This window comes from Sciurus vulgaris, assembly GCF_902686455.1.
Source record: "Sciurus vulgaris genome assembly, chromosome: 15".
Lineage (NCBI taxonomy): Eukaryota > Metazoa > Chordata > Mammalia > Rodentia > Sciuridae > Sciurus > Sciurus vulgaris.
In genome coordinates, this window is record NC_136476.1 from 17,588,813 (window position 1) to 17,608,301 (window position 19,489).

General features: G+C 33.2%; 1 protein-coding gene and 1 pseudogene across 4 annotated transcripts in view; both read right to left on the minus strand.

Moving 5' to 3' along the window:
• SMC5 (structural maintenance of chromosomes 5) overlaps window positions 1-19,489 on the minus strand; it is a 95,625-nt gene that overhangs the window by 38,020 nt on the left and 38,116 nt on the right. For all 3 annotated transcript variants that reach the window (XM_079112032.1, XM_079112031.1, XM_079112033.1), the window contains 3 exons: window positions 17,101-17,356; window positions 14,658-14,812; window positions 10,191-10,304 (listed from right to left, as the gene is read on the minus strand). In XM_079112032.1, coding sequence (XP_078968158.1) covers window positions 10,191-10,304; window positions 14,658-14,812; window positions 17,101-17,356 — 525 coding nt within the window. The remainder of the gene's footprint in view (window positions 1-10,190; window positions 10,305-14,657; window positions 14,813-17,100; window positions 17,357-19,489) is intronic.
• LOC306644771 (serine/threonine-protein phosphatase 4 regulatory subunit 2-like) lies at window positions 3,244-4,740 on the minus strand (annotated as a pseudogene). Its single transcript has one exon. The product of its transcript is annotated as a serine/threonine-protein phosphatase 4 regulatory subunit 2-like (transcript).

Here is a 19,489-nt window from a genome sequence, read left to right on the forward strand (position 1 = left end):
GTTGACACTTGAGAAGAGTACTGAAATTTGTGCTTACATGGCTTGAGGGTAATCCCCAATCTGAAGCACAGGAATGGGAATATAAATTCAGGTAGAAAGCTGTAGTTTTCTGATTGTAGGAATCACAGGATAGAGTTCTGGGGTGATTAGAATGGTTGTGAATTCTTAGAAGGAGAGTGTTGCAAAGACAGAAGATTCAAAATCTGCATAGAAACTCCTGTTTAAATCCTGACTGACCCTTGAACTATAAACGATGGGCAAACTTCAGGGGGAAGGAAGAAAGCAACAAGTAGAAGGTTGAAAAAACCACATATAGATTTCGACTGTTGTCCATTGTATGGGACAGAATTTAGTTTTGTGTCCAGCTAAGGTAACTAACTGCCTGCTAGCCTCTTCAGCATAAGACAGGTGAATCCAGTCTTTACAGTATTCATAATTTCAGTATACAATAAAAAATTACTGGGTGTAAGAACAACAAAATGCCACATAGTCAAGAGAAAAATCAGTGAAGAGAAAATGACTTTAGAAGGACTCAAACATCAGAAGGTAAGAACTTTATTTTTATTATCTGTGTTTATATATACATATATATTAACAGGGCTCTTTTTATTTTAGTATTTAATGTTTCAAAATAAAACATATACATCTATAATCCTGTACTTATTACTCTTCTGACAATATGTTTACTTGATTATTTAACTTTCTGGAAATAAATTCACTACTCTTTAGTTACTGTATTATCAGCCCTCAAATAACTATTTCTCCTCCCATAATCTTAAGTTTTCATTTTTCTGATACTAGCAATGCTTTTGTTCTAATTCTACATTATTGGGAAATGTTTTCCTACCGACTAGAGTTAAACACTTATTCTCAATTCATGCTTGTTTCAATCAGATTTCGAAATCCTACAAGTCTGTAACAGAAACTTGGAAATAAGGGAAGTATTGTCTTCTTATAAGGTAAACTAGTAAAATTCACTCACAATGAATATAATAACCTTTCAGTGAGAGTTTTCTATGAAGCTTCCTGAATATGTTTACTGGAATATTTCTGAATCCCTGAAAACCAATAAAGCAAGGGAAGTTTAACATAATGTTTAAGAGGCAAAACTGGACAATGATTTATATTTAGTAAATTATAAAGAATCAAATTCTATTTTGATTCAGTATACATAGAAAAAGAGAAAGTTCAAAAATTACAAATGATAACGTAGGCCATATATGATAGATGGTAAATAAAAGAACAGACAAAATTATATCATATAAATGCTAAAAAATGGAAACCAGTATAGTTTTACAAATATCTGACAAAGGAGTCTTAAGTGAAGAAATGTTAAGAGAGGGAAATGTTATAAAGAGTTTTTCCACTAAATGTACATGCACCTAACACAGCTTCAAAATGTATCCAAAGAATGATAGAACTATAAGCAACATAAACTTTGAATCAAAAGAGATTTCCACATACTTCTCTCAATTGTTGACTAAGCAAACATAAAAATATCAGTAAGGCTATGAAAGATTTTAATTATTATATTATTAATATTTGAATATGCTTAAGGTTATATTTTCTGGGAATAAATATATGTGTGTGTATATATATATAAATAGTTCTACAAATAACAAAATGCATATTTGAAGTACACAGGCTTACCACAGTTATTCATATTCTGGGTCATAATACAAACTTAAACAATTTTTAAAATTATTCATACTGTTTTATTTTTCTTTTTAAAATTTGTGCTTATTGGTGCCTTACAATTGTACAATAAAGGGTTTCACTGTTACATATTCATATATGCACATAACATAACTTGGTCAATTTCATTCTCCACTACACATGCATACTATTCTACATAAGAGAGAAAACATATGGTCCTTGACTTTTTGAGTCTGGCTTACTGTGCTTAACATAATTATCTCAAGTCCCATCCATTTTTCCTACAAATGATATAATTTCATTCTTTTTTTTTCATAACATGAATATTTACTACTTCATATGAATACTGTATTGAAAGCCCAAGCATTCGGTTTACACACAGAAATTATACAATTATATACCACTTCACAAAGGCAGTGAACACATTATACTCTACAAAATCTACTTTACAGAAATTTAAAAATTCTAAATATCAAAAGGTACAGCTGAAGAAACAGGTATAAATTTGGCAGCCAGTAATTTTGACAGGGAAGTTGCAGCTTGCATGACTTTAAATATGTGAATTTGAAAATATTGAGAGTAAACATTGTGCTTTGTGTTGATCTGAAAAATTTAACACTGGCTGTCGAAGGAGCATGTTCAAAAATATTTAATTCACTTCAAAATGTCATACAAATTATGGTGGTTTCCATGCACCCCCTAAAGCTTCAGTCATTTTAGCTCAGGTACATTACTAAAGTAATATATTAATTCTTCCAGTACAGTGGTGTTTTATACCATTGACAATTGCATACTCTATAATAATTTAGAAAGAGATGTGTAATATTCACAATGTTCAGAAAAGCAAGCAAGAGGTTAAGGAACCTGCCCGGTTCTTCTGAGATGGTCTCATGTCAGCTTCATAGGCATTCGCTCAAGAAAACAGTAAGCTGATGTGTGAACACAATTTCCAAGATAAAGCACATTTTCTCATAAATAATGAAGTCTTTTTATCAGGCACCTCTGAAGTATACAAAAGAATTTTAGTTTGAACAGATGTCTTGGAATGTGTTTAACCTTGGAATGTGTTTAACAACAGACTTAAGGTTTCCAGGGTTTCACAGGGCCAGATTTTATGTGAATTACTCAGAAGAGAAAGAAAATGTCTCGTGAAAGAGGTGAACTCAATCATCACCAATAGAAAATTATCCACTGTATTCAACTCTTATAGAAACAGAAAAATATAACATTTCCCCCCTTAGAATAATATATATATATATTTAAGTCATATATGTATATATAACTTGAAGTTCCATTGTACATAGTCAACTGATAAAACCTGGAAACCAGCATGAAACCCTATAATTCACATGTGAAAATGTTGACACTATGACCAAAATGTGAAAACTGCTACAGCTGTCAGAAAGAGACAAGACATAAAGCTTTCTTGCATATGTATAAAGGTGATAATCTTGAAGGGTTTTCAAAATTATAATTATTATGTTCCAGTTTAAAAATTTTAATTCTAAATTAAAAAAAAAAAAGATCTATACACAAACCACTGATTTGACCAGATGCAAAAAAAAAAAAAAAAAAAAAAAAAAAAAAAAAAAAGCAGTAAGCAGAACCCAGAGGAGCTGCTATTCACTGTTCTTACACATAGAACTCTTTCAGGAGTCACACTTAAAGCACTTCTTAAAGTACTTCACTTTAACAACCTGCTTCTCTTTCTCTTGTAAAACTAAAGGTCCACTTTATTACACACAAGTTTTATACAGTGAAAAGCCAGAACTGTATGTAAAATACTGCGTCTAAATGCTTTTAAGTAGTCAGTCTTGCTCCATTGGTTCATCTGGGCCTTCCGTGGCGTCGTCATCATTTTCCATGGATGATTCCGACAGAATCTCTCCAGTCTTACTGGAAGTGGATCCCATTGATTCTGCCGTCTGCTGGCAGTCAGAACCACTACTTACAGGGTCCATGTTTTCACTACCTTCAGAATGTAGATCTTTCTCACCTCGAGACAGATCGAACTCCTCCATCTGATTATTTTCCTCAGAAGTCTCTTCATTCACAGTTAAGCCATCATCAAGATTCTTTTTCTTGATTTTTTCTTTCTGGGATCATTTCTCTTGATGTCATAAAAGATTCTTCTTCTTCCTCCTCCTCTTCTGTGCAGTGCTGCTGGGCACAACTATTTCCCTTGTGTTTGTCCTGAGATGACGATGGTGCTTCCGCTTCCTCCCCCATGACTGATGCGGTTTCACTGGACGTGGTCTGACTGGCCGTCTCTCTGACCTCACCTTCTTTGTCAAACCTGAGTCTTTTTGCCTCGTGCCCTTCAGCCTCCACAGCATCTTCCTCGGAATGTCTGGTTTTTACAGGACTCACTGAAGAAACCTCTGATTCAGATGCTGGGGAATCACTGTGGTTTTTCTCCTCATTATGTGCAAGTTTGACTCTGCTGTCAGTGCTCTCAGGCAAACCGTTGGTTGTCAAGGGGGCTGATAAAGACACCTTTGGTCCATTCAGAGGCCTGGGTCTGTTCCAGGCCCATTTATATTAGACCTATCAGTGTAGCTTGGTGAATTTCCAGGGAACCTAACACCATTCATTCGATTTAAACTATTGGAATTGTTTTTTTCTGAAGAAGGATAAACACAGCTAACAACCATTATGTTCTTTTCTACTTCTCTGAGAAATTTGTTCCTGTATAGTTTCTTCTTGGATCTGTCAGCAATTCTCATAGTTGCTGAATAATAAAAGGGATACCATTAAATCCAGTGACATTTTCAGAATTCTTTCCTTCATTTCATCAAAGGGAAAATATTCCACATTAGGATTGGGAGGACCTCTTGGTTCAGGAGTTGAAGTTCTGAAATCATCCATCACTCTCTCCAGTTTGAAAATAAAATAGCCTTTAAATTGAGACCACTGAATCGTTGTCTCTCCGGTCTTGGCGACATGACAAAGAAACTGATCCAGCACAGGGCAAACTTCCTTCTTTCCCCGCTTCTCAAAATCTTTCAGCGCCTCCTGCAGCCTCTCGACGTCCATGGCGCGTCTGGAGTCCCTCGCCGGCTCCACCTCCCTTCACTGGCTCCGGGGCACTGGAGCGCGCCACCCCCCCTACCTACGCCGCTCCCTCCCTCTGCCAGCGACGGGGGTCCGGGCACCGAAGGGAGCGGGGGAAGCGAGCAAGAGCGAGAGCGAGATTGAGACCGACAGAGCAAGCACCTCCCCAGTAGCTACCCCCAGCCCTCCAACATGGCGCCCACCTAATTTCATTCTTTATGGCTACTGTACTGTGAGTATAAAACATTTTCTTTATGCACTCATCTGCTGATGGAAGCGTAAGTTGATTCCATGGCTTGGCTACTGTAAACTGTGCTGCTATAAACATGGTTATGCATATATTGCTATATGCTGACTTTAATCCATCTGAATATGATATAGCTGATATAGCTGGGTATTATGGTGGTTCTATTCCTAGTCTTTTGAGGAATCTCCATACTAATTTCCATAGCTGTTATACTAATTTACAATCCCACCAACAGTATATAAGTGTTCTTTTCCTCCAACATCCTCACTGGCACTATTATTATCTGTATTCTTGATGCAGGTAAAAACTTCAAAGCAGATATTATGTAAGAAAACTGTCGACATAATGAACAGAGATCCTCAGCAGACAAAAAGAAAAAATAAAAGAAAATTAAATTGAAATTATAGAACTAAATATGAATTATTTAAAATGAAAAATTCACTGACAGGCTTATTGGTAAAAGATTCTGGAAATATTACAAAGATAATGTTATGTAATACTTTATGCCAAAAACATGAACAACTTAAGTAAAATAGAAAAACTCCTTTGAAATGAGAGCATAAAAAATACAGAATAAAATTTGCACTTTTTACTGAATGAGTTTGTTATAAAAATTCCAAAGAAAACTCCACATTCAGATGTCTTCACTGATAAATTTCATAAAACAGTCAACACCAAAACTAGGCAGAAAAAAAAAAAGGAAACATATTTGCAGAAATCATTTTGATACCACACAACCCTCATAGCAAAACCTGACCAAAACATTACAAAAAAAGACTATACACCATTATCTTCCATCAACACAAATGCTAACATCTTTTTCATAGACAGAATTCAGCAATATATGAACTTGGTTACATGACCAAGCAAAGTTGATTCCGGAAATGTCAGAATAACACAACACTCTAAAATCAACCAATCTAATCTATCATATTAATAAATATAAATATATAAACAGAATAAAGTATTTAAAGCCATATGATCATCTCAGTAGATGCAGATAAATTTACAAAGCAACTACTAGAATTCAGTAAGTGAATGTACAGGACACAAGCTCAATATAAAAAAATCAATTTTATGTCTGCACTAGCAATGAACAATTACAAAAGGAATTTTAGAAATCCATTTAATAGTCAAAAACTATAAGATTTACATGTAATAATGTCTACTTTTAAATTATACATTGAACTACATATTTAACAAAAGATTGTATAAAACATACACTGAAACAATGCTGAGAGATGTATGAGAAGCATGGTGGGACAGTAGAACAGAGAAATTTCATAGCAGCACAGATTAGCAATTCTAAAACTACTTTCAGAGCATTCTAGGTTTGAAAAAATGAGTAAAAACATAAAGGGGGGGGCCTACACTTTTCATTAACACAGAAGGAAATTATAAGTATGCAAGAAAAGTTAAAAGGTACCCACTAATGCTAGATTGCCAACTGAAAACAGCAGTGTGAACTCAAGGTGCACTTAGCTCTCCAGACAAACACAGAAATAAACAGATATATAGGTCTGCATGCAAGGACTTAGAAGCAGTGAGACACCAGCAACAATAAACATATCTAGTGCCTAGGTCTTGGTTTCTAAAAGCAAACAGGATCTTTGAGAAAAGGGCTGGTTGTGCAGGGTATGTTCAAGATGAGTCTGTTAACATTCCAAGTAAGGCAATAAATAAGAAATGCTCAAAATATGATGACTGGCCAAGTCGGGGATAATTCAAGCATTAAAATAATGACAGTAATGGATAATCCATAAAATTCTATGAGTCTATACTGATATAGTAAATAAATAAATGGAGAAAAAGCTCTTTTAGTAGAATGCCAGCTAGTAAATGTGGAAGGAAAGACTGAGTTAGACTCATTAATGGTTCTTTTTAAAACTAATTACTGTTATTATTGTCATTTTTGTGGTGCTGGGGAAATCTTACATAGGGCCTTGTTCATGCTAAGCAATCCCCAGCCCCTTATTAATGGAACTTAAACCTATTAGGCAGTTTCATGAGAAACAGGATATTTATAGTTTATTTAAAGTATCTCTATAAAAATAATTATAGGGAAAAAATAATCAGTTTTTCTATGCTTATTTTGAAAACAAATCTGTTCTAAGCAACTGATACATCAGGAGACAATTTGAGCACTATATGAATTTCACATTTATTTACGTGCAATTTCACACACAAAGAAACAAAAGATTATCTGTAAGTGAATGTAGAAAACTGCATCCAAATGAACCAAGTGTCATAAAAGTACACATAATTTGCATGACTGCACACACATATACATTCCCCCTTAAACCTTAAACATCAATAAGCCACCTCATAAATCATGTTATAAGCCACACCCATCTATATTTACTGCTACAACTTCATCCAATTTCAGATAACCAGTTCAAAATTGTTTTAGTCAGTATTAACTTCCAAGTTGCACAGTTCTAAGGCCCATTTCCACAAGCCAATCTCAGGTTTTTTTTCAAAATAAAGCATTCTATTTAATGTATTTGTATATTAACAACTTAATATGTAAAACTGTGCTACCATTTTTACTAGGTTCATCTTTTCTTTTAAGCCTTGTGGGTTTTTACTGCACAATTCTGCATAGCACAATGATTTTTATCTATCTTTTTGGTAGCCAGAATCAAACTCAAGTGTGTTTAACCACTGAGCCATCCCCAGTCCTTTTTATTTTTTATTTTGAGACAGGGTCTCACTAGGTTGCTTACAGCCTCAATAAGTTACTGAGGCTGGCTTCAAACCTGTGATCCTCCAGCTTAGCCTCCTGAGCCATTGTGATTATAGGTGTGCACCACCTCACCCAGCTAATACAGTGATTTTTAAAAAATGTTCATCTTGTGTTGTAACAAACTGATTGTACTTTGCAAATGGAGAAATAATAAAGCAAATAAGGGCAAAATATAAATAATCTGAAAAATGGAAACACAGAAATTCCATGTACTTCTCTTAAAACTTTTCTGTAAGTCTGAAATCATACCAAAATAAAAATTATTTTAAAAATCAATAAAGGAATGGAGGTGAAAATGAAACAACATTGGCCATGAGTTAATTTATCATTAATGCTAGTATACAGAGTTCATAAAGTTTTGAAAATCTATTATTTTAGATAAAACTGAATAACCTACAAAGTAATTTTATTTCCAATTCTATTTCAACATTTCTAATTATATCAAGGAGAAAGCTGTGGTTGTTAACATGTCCTTAACTCCTTGTTATCTCTTTTTAAAAATATTACATGCTGGATTGGGGAGATAGCTCAGTTGGTAGAGTACTTGCCTTGCAAGCACAAGGCCCTGGGTTCAATCCCCAGCATTGCAAAAAAAAAAAAAAAAAAAAAAAAAAAACATGCTTTCAGCAAGCTCCAGTACAGGTCTAATATTGTTTTCATTGTCTTATTGTTATATAAAATATTTGGTTTCCAATTTGATAGTGATATACTTTCTTTTAGAATATTTCATTTGGGTAACAAATATTCAGGTGATTTAAAGCAAAAAAAATAATACTATAGGTAGGACCTAGACTTAGCAGAACTTGTGAAGGTAGCACATGGCAGTATAAAGAAATGGAAAAAATTGTGACAACTGTTTTTAAGTCAAGGAAAGATGGAAAATGGTACTCTAGTAGATACAATTACAGGGGAAAGTTATATAGAATAAGCTTTACAATTTAACACACACAAAAAAAGATACATGTATGAGAAAGTTCTGGTCCTACCTAATGAGTAGCTATGGAAAGGTAACTGTTATAAGCACAAGGAAAAAGGAGAACAAAGTTCTAGATGGGAATATAGAAGGCGTGCCTAGTATTCACATAGTATTAGTACATTAGTTCAAATTCTCAGTGTAGAGGCAACATCAATTTTTGATACAAGGCAAGATACTCAGTGTAAATTAAGTTGGTTATCTGCAAAACAGAAATCATCTGATTACACCTGACTGTATGCCCTCTTCAGTGTACCATGTCTCATAGACATATAACTCTGATAACTGGCTCCTTCAGTGAGCTCTGAGATCAGATCAATAATTCTCTGGTCAGCCTTAAACAGTTTTAACATACAAAGAATTCATTTTAAAATTATATATATATATATATATATATATAAAATACATATACATATATGTATATTTTTATGTTCATCCTCTGTCAACTCTTGAGCCAGAAGTAGGGCAATATGATGAAAGCCAAAGAAAGGTAAGGATTCTTTCCAAGCATTTGTATAGCACAGATACAAAGAGGATCACTTGAGCTGATTCAGGATCCTGTCCTAACTTAAATTAGTAAAGGTTTAAACAAGACCAAAAAAAATTGAAACCAACTTTTATGGGTCTTTTAAGGAAAGAGAAAGGACATGCAAAAGGGAAAAGAAATCTTACTGATAATATAATAACAGTATACAGCTAATAATATTTAAGCTATAAAATAAAATCATATATACCTAACTACATATTTAATATAGATACATAATATATAAAAATAATAGCTAGTAAGCACTGTTCTATATATTCATACTAATTAGGTGACCTAATCCTTGCAGTTATCTTTTTAAATAGATAGCATTAACCCCATTTTATAATTGAGGAAATTGTGGCACAAAACATTAAGGTAACTTATAAGTCAAAGCAAAGCCAGAATTCAAATTGTGGCAGCCTAGCTACAGAGTACATGCTCTCAACTGCTAAGCCATGTTGCCTTTCAGGGGTTTAAATTTTCAGTCATTTATTTTTCTAGCCAGATACAGGATTTTTTTCCCAAAAAGTTTTGTTAAAAACAATCATATTGGTTTTGCCTTCAAAGAAAAACTGACTTCATCCCAATACATGTCTAAAAAAGGATATTGAAGACCTAAAGCCAATCATTATGTTTCTCTTTAAATGTGACAGAATTACTCTTCAAATTAATTTCAAAATGTTACAGGTGAAATTATGTGCTGTTTGCCTTTTACAAAACAAATTTATTGGGCTGGAGGTATAACTCAGTGTGGAAGAGCATTTGCCTAGCATGTGTAAGGTCCTGGGTTCAATCCCAGTACTGCAAAATACAAAATACAAATCAATAAAACAAAAACTCAAATTTATCACTTATAATCAAAAACAGTGAAGAAATTAACAAAATTAGTAATTTTACACAAAACTGCTAGTGAAATTATCTACCACTTTTTGCTCTATCATTACATATTTTAGCACTGAAAAAGAAATTTCATGTGTGTAGTACTTACCTCTTTGAGGAAAACCTCCATATCTTCTTGACTTTCAAATACAAAGGCTCTCAAGTCATTTGATGGAATATGATTTTCAATGTATTTGGCATTTTTATTGTCTTTCATATTGATCTAAACAAAGTAAAAAGAAAAAAGCTGATTTTCATGAAACCCACTGATTATTAGAACATATTCATATTTAATGTAGATTTACTTGGATTAATACTTGAGACATCTAATCTGCTACCCAGAAACAACCAATACATATTTAAACAAAAGCCAAGATTTAAATAGTACCTAATGCATATTAATTTTGATGCTATAGAAGAGATAACTTAAGTATCTTTCTGGTCAACTCAATGAAAACATTTGAAACAGTCTTAGATTATGACCTAAGAGTAGAAATATTTTTCTTCTTCCAGCCTTTTAATATTTTTCTTCTTAATCTTCAAGAGAACTTCAAATTATACACGGCAATAACTGATAGATACAAAAACACAAAGAAAACAGAGTAAAACTTTGTAACTACTGGGAATAAACCTGGCTATGGCTTAACTGTAATTAGTTGTACTTCAAGAGAAATCTAGGTTTGTGCCACTACAGCATAAACTCACAAACTTCTTTTAAAATTAACTAACTAGGCATTTCTGCCACATGTACTTCAATTTTATGGAAAATATTAAGATATGCCAGAACTTTTCAGAAGAAATATAACTGGTCAACAAACATGAAAAAAATGTTCATCATCTCTTGCAATTAGAGAAATGCAAATCAAAACTAAGATTACATCTCCCTCCAGTCAGAATGGCAATTATTAAGAATACAAGCAACAATAAATGTTGGTGAGGATGTGGGGGAAAAAAAGTACACTAACACATTGTTGGTTGGACTGCAGACTGGTGCAACCACTATGGAAAGCAGCATGGAGATTCCTCAAAAAAACTAGGAATGGAACCACGATTTAACCCAGCTATCTCACTCCTCAGTTTATACCCCAAGGACTTAAAATCAGTATACTACAGGGACATAGCCATATCAATGTTTATAGCAGCTCAATTCACAATAGCTCAACTACTGAATTAAGCTAGATGCCCTTCAACAGATGACTGGATAAAGAAAATGTGGTACATATACACAATGGAATATTACTCAGCCTTAAAGAAGAATGAAATTATGGCATTTGCAGGTAAATGGATGGAACTGGAGAGTATCATGCTATATGAAATAATCCAATCCCAAAAAACCAAAGGTCAAATGTTTTCTCTGATAAGCAGATGCTGATCCATAGTGGGGGGTGGGTACGGAAGAATGAAGGAACTTTGAATTACACAGAGGGGAATGAGGGGAGGGGTGGGGTAGTGGGGATGGGCAGAAGGGTAGGATGAAACAGACGTTATTTCCCTGTATACATGTGTGATTACACTACTGGTGTGACTCAGCACCATATACAGGCAGAGGAATAATAATACAAATGTTCCATTTGTATACAATGTGTCAAAATGCATTCTATTGTCATATATAACCAATTAGAACAAATAAATTTTTAAAAATCCTTTAAAAAGATACATCAGAGAACAAATGATCACAAAGAGTTCAATCTATTATTTATTTCACAAGAGTATTTTGAAAAGTAGAGCATGATAAGGCTCCCACTAACAGAGGTACATTAAAAAGTGCTATCTATGGAATTTTAGAGAAAGGATAGATTATCTCCAGCAGACAGAAATCTGCTTTCTTTAAAAAATAATCAAAGAAAAAGTATTTGTGTACTATATTATGCAGAATACTAGTTAAGAACTAGGGCTTTGGAATCAGAAAGATGTCCTTTCAAATTCTATGTGTGATCTTGATCAAGTACTACTTAAATCTCAGTTTCAATTACTTCATCCAGAAGATAGATATAATTCAACAGAATAACCTCACAGAAGTAAATGTACATGAAAAAAGGAAATAATAATATTGTTACCTAAATGTCGGCCATTACTATTCTGTTATAAACTAGAGTGTCAGTAATTGTAGAAAAATGGGAAAACAGACCCAAAACAAAAAATTTAAACTCCCTAAAATACTATCACCAGGCATAAAGACTATAAACACTTATCTACTGTTGCACAATTTTTGGTATTAAATTTTTAGAAGGAATGATACCAATGAAAGAAAATGTAAGTGGATATTTACTTTGGCTTACAAAAAGGGTAAAAGTAACTGCAATACCATCATGAGAAGTCATTTTCTTTTTTCTTTTAAAAATAGCTATGCATAAGCCGGCCTAGCTTGCTTTATAACTTTCTATGATGTATTTATCAGAGAAATAGTCTGCCATCTAAGATCCTGAGGCCCTTATGTAAATTGGTTACACAGCCATTCCATTCCTTAATAGATTTCACCTACTTATTCAGGTAGTGAGTCTCAAGAAGTTACACAAATAGGGGTTATTTTGGCCACTGGTCAGTTTATGCAGTTCCCAGTAGAGGTGAATTCACACTTGTTTTACCAAGTGCAATGCATATTCTACTACATCCATGGTCTGATTTCCTGATATCCTCAGGGAAGATTTAGACACTTTGTTGGTTCTTCAGCTTCTAGTTTCTTAGGATGCTTCCTTTTCTCAAGATATCAGTGAAGAAAATTCTTGTCAAAGTTGTTAAAGAACTTCATAGTCACATCTTCACAAAAGTAGTAAGATATAGACAAGATGATCCAGGAGATGCAGTACTTGAAGATGATTTGGTGGTTGATAACAGTCTATTTCACAAATTTTTTAAAGGAAAATTTTCCACACATTCTATTTTATACCTTGTTTTAAAATTAACATGCCATAAATTTCCTCTTATTAAAAACCTACAGCAGTATTTTTAACGGCTGACTAGTATTCCACTATAAAAAACTGAGCAATTTGCTTCACCGATCAGTATCTTTGTAAATTTTCTTCTTTTGTCTCATCATTACTGTGAGGAGGTTATCTGTAAATGAGCGAACCCTTCTATACTTCTATAACTCTAGATTGGAATTATTAGAAATAAATTAGGTAAACAAGTTGCTTAATTGATGAGTTATAGGACTAAGTTTGCATATTGCTACCTTGACTATGGTGGAAGAAGCATTTCAAGCAGGCCTTGAAGAGTTAAGTAAGTATGCAAGGGAGAGAGGGAGGTGGTAAGAAAGAAAAGTTATTCTGTAAAGGGTGAAAAGCACAGTATCTCTCTTCACTTTAAACATTCAAATACAGTTTACAACATAAACAACTAGTAATCTAATGTGGTTAAAAAAAAAATCAAACGAGGATGACAAATCTAATTAAGCTCTGAAATATTTTGAAGTTAACATTTAGTAATTTCAATTTAGTAACTGTCAGTTGACAATTATATTTACTTTATAAAAAAACAAAGGTGACAATATTTTTCTCATATTTTCCTTCCATTCTTATTGGATTAACCAAAACAATGTCTATATTCAAAATAGAAATTCTCTTCTTGATCTGGAAAAACATTCTAATAATACACACCTGAGCAAAAAGAGAATACATTATCCATATTAATTTCATTAATATAAAAGATTGAGCTCTATATGAAAAGATTTATAATAAAGTATAACACAAATATGTTATAGAAAAAAGAACTTTTCATGAATCTTGCAAAGACCTACAATGAATTCTTTTTCTAAGAAAAATATTATTTAGCAGAATAATCCTTAAATCATTTTGGGGTTAAGTTTTGAGTTTATATATCTACATATGATATATCATTATCAAAGAATGTCACTTCTCTTTTTTTTTTTTACATTAAACTAATCATTTTACAACTTGGAAATTATCCTATTAAATCCATAGCCACAATTTATTAAATGATTTACTAAGTACAGCTTTACCTATTCTTTTTACTTTATTAAAAAATATATGTGTATATTTTAGTTGTCAATGGACTTTTTTTACATGCAGTGCTGAGAATTGAACCCAGTGCCTCACACATGCTAGGCAAGCGCTCTACCACTGAGCCACAACTCCAGTCCCAGCTTTACCTATTCTCGATGAATCATTAAAAGCTAAAAAATATTTTATAATGTCAATAAACTTTTTTCTTTATTCTTAAAATCCTCAGAATGTTCTTTTTAATAACAGTCAATTTCTTACTCATCTTGTCACGTGTCCCATGATTTTATTTACAGTAGTTTTCCACCTCTACAGCAGGTTTAAATCTAATACAAGTTATAACTTAAGAATCGGTCTAACCAAGCTAATTTTATACAGGATTTTTGGCTTGTAAGCTGCCAATTTCATACCTCTTACTAGAAAAAAGGGTGCAGGTTTTCTAATACTTATTACTATTATAGATCAAGGGCCTTTTAAAAAGCTCACATATGGATTTTCTGATAATAGACAAACAGCACATTAACAGGACTAAGAGTTCTTTAAAAAATTAACAAAAAATTCACAATGATTACAATAATAAAACTGCAAGATTTCACTGAAATGAATAAATTTCTTACCGTGAGCATTATAGGCTCACAAACTCTTTGCTTAAATTTGTCTCTGTTACTTCTTAGCCACAAAACAGCATCATAAGTGTCCCGGTACCTCTGTTTCAGCTTATCTTCCTTTTGATTCATAAGATTGTCAAAACGTACAATATGGTCATCCACATCTAAAAATTGAAAAACAGTGGTTTCTCTGAAAACTTTAATTAATCAATCTATTAATAATAGAAAAGAATATCCTAATACTAAAGGTTACAAATATCACTCAGCAAGTAATCCCAAAATGGAAAAGAATCAAAGTAACGCCATTTTTGTTCTGACCTGACTTCATTTTATGCTTGCTTAAAATGTTTTCAGTATCCTGACAGCTGTGTCTATGTAGTACAACAGGACCTTCCTGCATCCCTGACGATGGCTCTGATGTTTAACAAAATGAATATGAAATGTATAATCAAAACAATTCTCTCATAGAATCAAAATATGTCTCAACAGGGTCTTTCTGACCTACATGTGCCTCAACTGTTCTTGTGGTTTTTCTCTTAGAAACTCTGTACTTCCAGAATTCAGGTGCTGGGAGTTCTTTGAGGCATTAGCCTGCTCCCCGCTGCTTGCCTGGCATACTCATTGAAGGACCTTTTCTTCCCTTTCAATTTGGCTTAATATGCATGGTGGTTAGAAATTCTTGAGCACTCAGTAACAATACGTATAGTAGAAAAGACTTGACCTGAACAAATTATTCTAAAATTTTATAATACCATAAAAATGGTTTTAAATCCATGGACTATAAAGAACAGGTCACCTACAATATAATACAATACAATGAGAAAAATACTAATTTTCCTGAACAGGCACCTACAATATAATACAATACAATGAGAAAAATACTAATTTTCCTATCAGAAGACAGTGGCAATAGGTCCTCAAATTTCTGACAGAAAAATTACTTTCAACACTGAATTATATGTACAACAAAATTAAGGAAAGGAGATAAAAACAATTAAAAGACAGTCTTAACAAATACAAAGACTGTAATTAATTTCTAAATCTCTTCTTAGAAGGTCATCTGCAAATGTGCTCTAACAAAGTAAGGGCACAATGTTGGAAAGAAAAAAAAAATATATATGAAATAGAGAAATAGGTTTATTCAACACAGGAAAGGTATGAGAGAAATCCCATATGATAACATACTGATGGAGGTCTTGAGAACAATCAGTTTAGGTGGAGGCAGGATGGAGCGCCACACAAATCAAGAAAATGTCTGAAATGATGGTACTGCCCTCTCCACACTTAGGGAAATGCTAAAGCAAATGGTGGTTTTTAAAAAAAGGTAAATTAGCTGGACACAGTGACATGTGCTTATAATCCCAGCAACTGATGAGGCTGAGGCAGGAGGATCCAAGTTTGAGGCCAGAATCAGCATTTTAGTGAGACCCTAAGCAATTTAGCAAGACCCTATGTAAAATAAAAAGCAAGGACTGGAGACATACCATAGTGGTAAATGGCTCTGTGTTTAACACCCAGTACCAAATAAATAATGAATAAAAAAAGTAAATGAAAACCTTATAAAAAAGTTATGAATAAAAGGAAATTTAACCATCATATACTACCTGGCTTGGCTACGAACAAGTTTCGCTATCATACTACAGAATACTTGGTATTATAAACTTCCAGAATTAACCCATAGAGCACATAAAACTTAAGTATGATTCTTTTAAATGCCACAAAAAGGCATATTACTTATAATAAAATCAGCATTATTGATATAATAATAATAATTAGGTATTACAAGGTAAAATCTACATTCAGAGTAACTCAAAAAATGTCTAAAGTTTATTAATCAAGTGATAATGAAATAAGAATATAATAAATACATGAAGATGTACTATTACCAAAAACTGCAAGAGTTAAAAGTGTCTACTCTTGAGAGCAGGTCTGGAGGTAGGAAAGAGGTTGCACCATCCTTTTCTTCTAGTTCTTTTTATCTATACACATCTAGTACTTTTATAAGCATAAAAATGGTTTTTCCCCCCCCACTGGTATTAAGTCATATATAGTGAACATATATAGTGATCTTATAGTCATATATAAGATCTCTTCCATCCAAATAATGCTACCTATCTGTCCACATGGTCTATAGGGAAGAAAAGCAGAGATGGAATTGGACAGGTTTCAAGGACCAAAGCTAATCGTTATAGAGTCTAGGATAAGGAGCTTAAATTGCATCGGACTAATAATAGTTACTCAGTAAAGAAAATAAAGCTAAGCATTTTTAGACATAAAATAAAGATCAATCAGTGGCAAATCATATACGAGACAGATACAGGTAATTAGGGCACAAGTTGGAAGAACTGAACCAAGTTTTGTCAGCAAGAAAACTTGAACAATTTAAAGAAATGAGTATCAGGGAAGAAGAAAGTCCACTGTCAGAGATGAATCCCCATTTTAAGAAACTTACTCTTTTTCTCTTTCTCTAGAGTCTCCCTCTCTCTTCGTTTATCAATAATCTCGCCTTCACATAATGCCTTTTCATCTTGAACTCGTCTCAGATCATTTGTAATAGCATCAATCTGAGGCTGAAGATTCTCACAGTTTTCTGTGGTCTTTAATTCATTTTGCAAATCCTCTATCATTTTGCGGGTATTACTTATTCTCCTCTGTCTGTCTTGTTCTTCATTTTGTTTTACTGTTAGAGCCTGCTGAAGTTCCTCAATCTAATAAAACAAAAGTAGGTTAGTACTTGAGATTGCTTTTTCTCCTGGTTTATAAGACTGTTTTAATAGTATAGTTTTAAAAGGGATTGCGAGTGTGGATCAGTGGTAGAGCACTTGCTTACTATGCTGAGGCCCTGGGTCCCACCACTAACATCACAAGGGAAAACAAAATGAAACAAAACAAACTAAGAACATGGGTGTTTTCCTTGCTAAAAGGCATCCTACTAGAATTAGACTAGCAGATTATCAGTCCTCCCAGACTACTTATCTTGATTTGTTCACTGATATTACCCAGATACCAAGAATTGTACTTAGTATAAAAGTAGCACTCATTAAATATTTGCTGAGTAAACAAAATAGAAAGTCAAACAGGAAGTAAACACATACTATACATCATATGACCAAAATTAAGTTATGTAGTATAATATACAAGTTTCAATAAATAATAGAAATAAGTCAATTATTAATTTCAAACTATAATACAGTGTTTTCTTTCAATAAAATTATTCTCTAACAACACTTCAAGTTAATTCTGTGAGATTTTAATTTTTTTTTTCTTTGTAGTACTGGAGATTGAACCAAGGTCTCACACATGCTAGAAGTGCTCTAACATAAATTACACACACAGTCCTTATGTTTTTTATTTCGAGAAAGGGTCTCAAAAAGTTGTCCAGGGCTGGGGCTGATAATCGTTTCCTTTCCCTCCATCTTACTCATCTGACATTCCTATTCCGGCTATCCCTTGGTCCCACAGAGTCCTATAATCTATTAATGTACTACCTTTTCATAATCCAACCCCCCTTCATTTACTTCCTCAACCAGCACTATAACCACTCCCCTGTATAGAATCCTCAATCATCCCCATTCCTATGTCACACTGGCCAGGAAAAAAGCCTAGTATAAATTAAACCTAATTATACCTTAGGTTTAATCTTTTTATATCTAAGTAACTGAAATAATCTTTTATATCTAAGCAACTGAACTATGGAACTATGCAAATTATCACAACTCAACTAATACGAATTATCTGGATAACCCTAAAACTACTAAGGAAATGAACCCAAAATCTTAAAACTCCCCCAAAAGAAATCTCTAGGCCCAGCCAGTGTCACCTGAAAATTATACAAGTGTATAAAGAAGAATTAACAATTCTACACAATCTCTTCCAGAAAATAGAAGAGGAGGGATTATTTCCCAATTCATTTTATGAAGCTAGCTATTACCTTAATATTAAAAGGGGACATAGCACCATAAGAAAACTACAGAACAAAAATCCCTCAGAATACAGAAGCAAAAACTAACAAAATGTCGGCAATATAATGCATTCATATGTAAAAAGAATTGTACATTTATGTACCACAACCAAGTGGGATTTATTTCAGGGATGTAAAGTTGATCTGATGTTCAAAATCAATGCTCATTTATCATATTAATAGGTTGAAGAAAAAATTATACAATCATATCAATACGTGCAGCAAAGCATTTGACAAAAATGATAAAAATTCTCAGAAACAAGAATATACACAGGAACTTCTGCATCTGATAAAAAGCATCTATGAAAAAGTTAAAGCTAATGTACTTAATGATGAAAAACTGAATGCTTTCCTTCTAAGATTAAGAATGAGGATATGGAGAGGGAAAAAAAGAATAAGGCAAGGATGCCCCTATTCACCACTCTTACTCAACACAGTGATGGAAGTTCTAACATTACAGTAAGTTGAGAAAAGTAAACAAATTAGAAAGGAGACTGTCCCTATCTGTATGTGACATGATGTAGAAAATCAAGAAATCTACCAGAGAGAGAGAGAGAAGACGGACTAAGGTTTAAATTTAACAAAACACAGAGGACTTATATGCTGAAAATATACAATGCCGATGAAAGAAATCAAAGATCATTATCCCCAACTATTTAATGAAGTTCCTAATAAAATCCCAGCAACATTTTTCTGTAGATACAGAAAAGATTAGGATTTCATCAGAAATGGTGAAGGAAGGAACTTTTAAAATTCTCTCCTCCATAAAAGCAATGCCCAAGGACAAAAATTATCAAATTAAGTTTTTTAGAACTTTGTAATTTAACCAAAGGCTTGTAGCAATCCAGGAAGTATTTACTTAAGAAAAACGTTTGAGTCT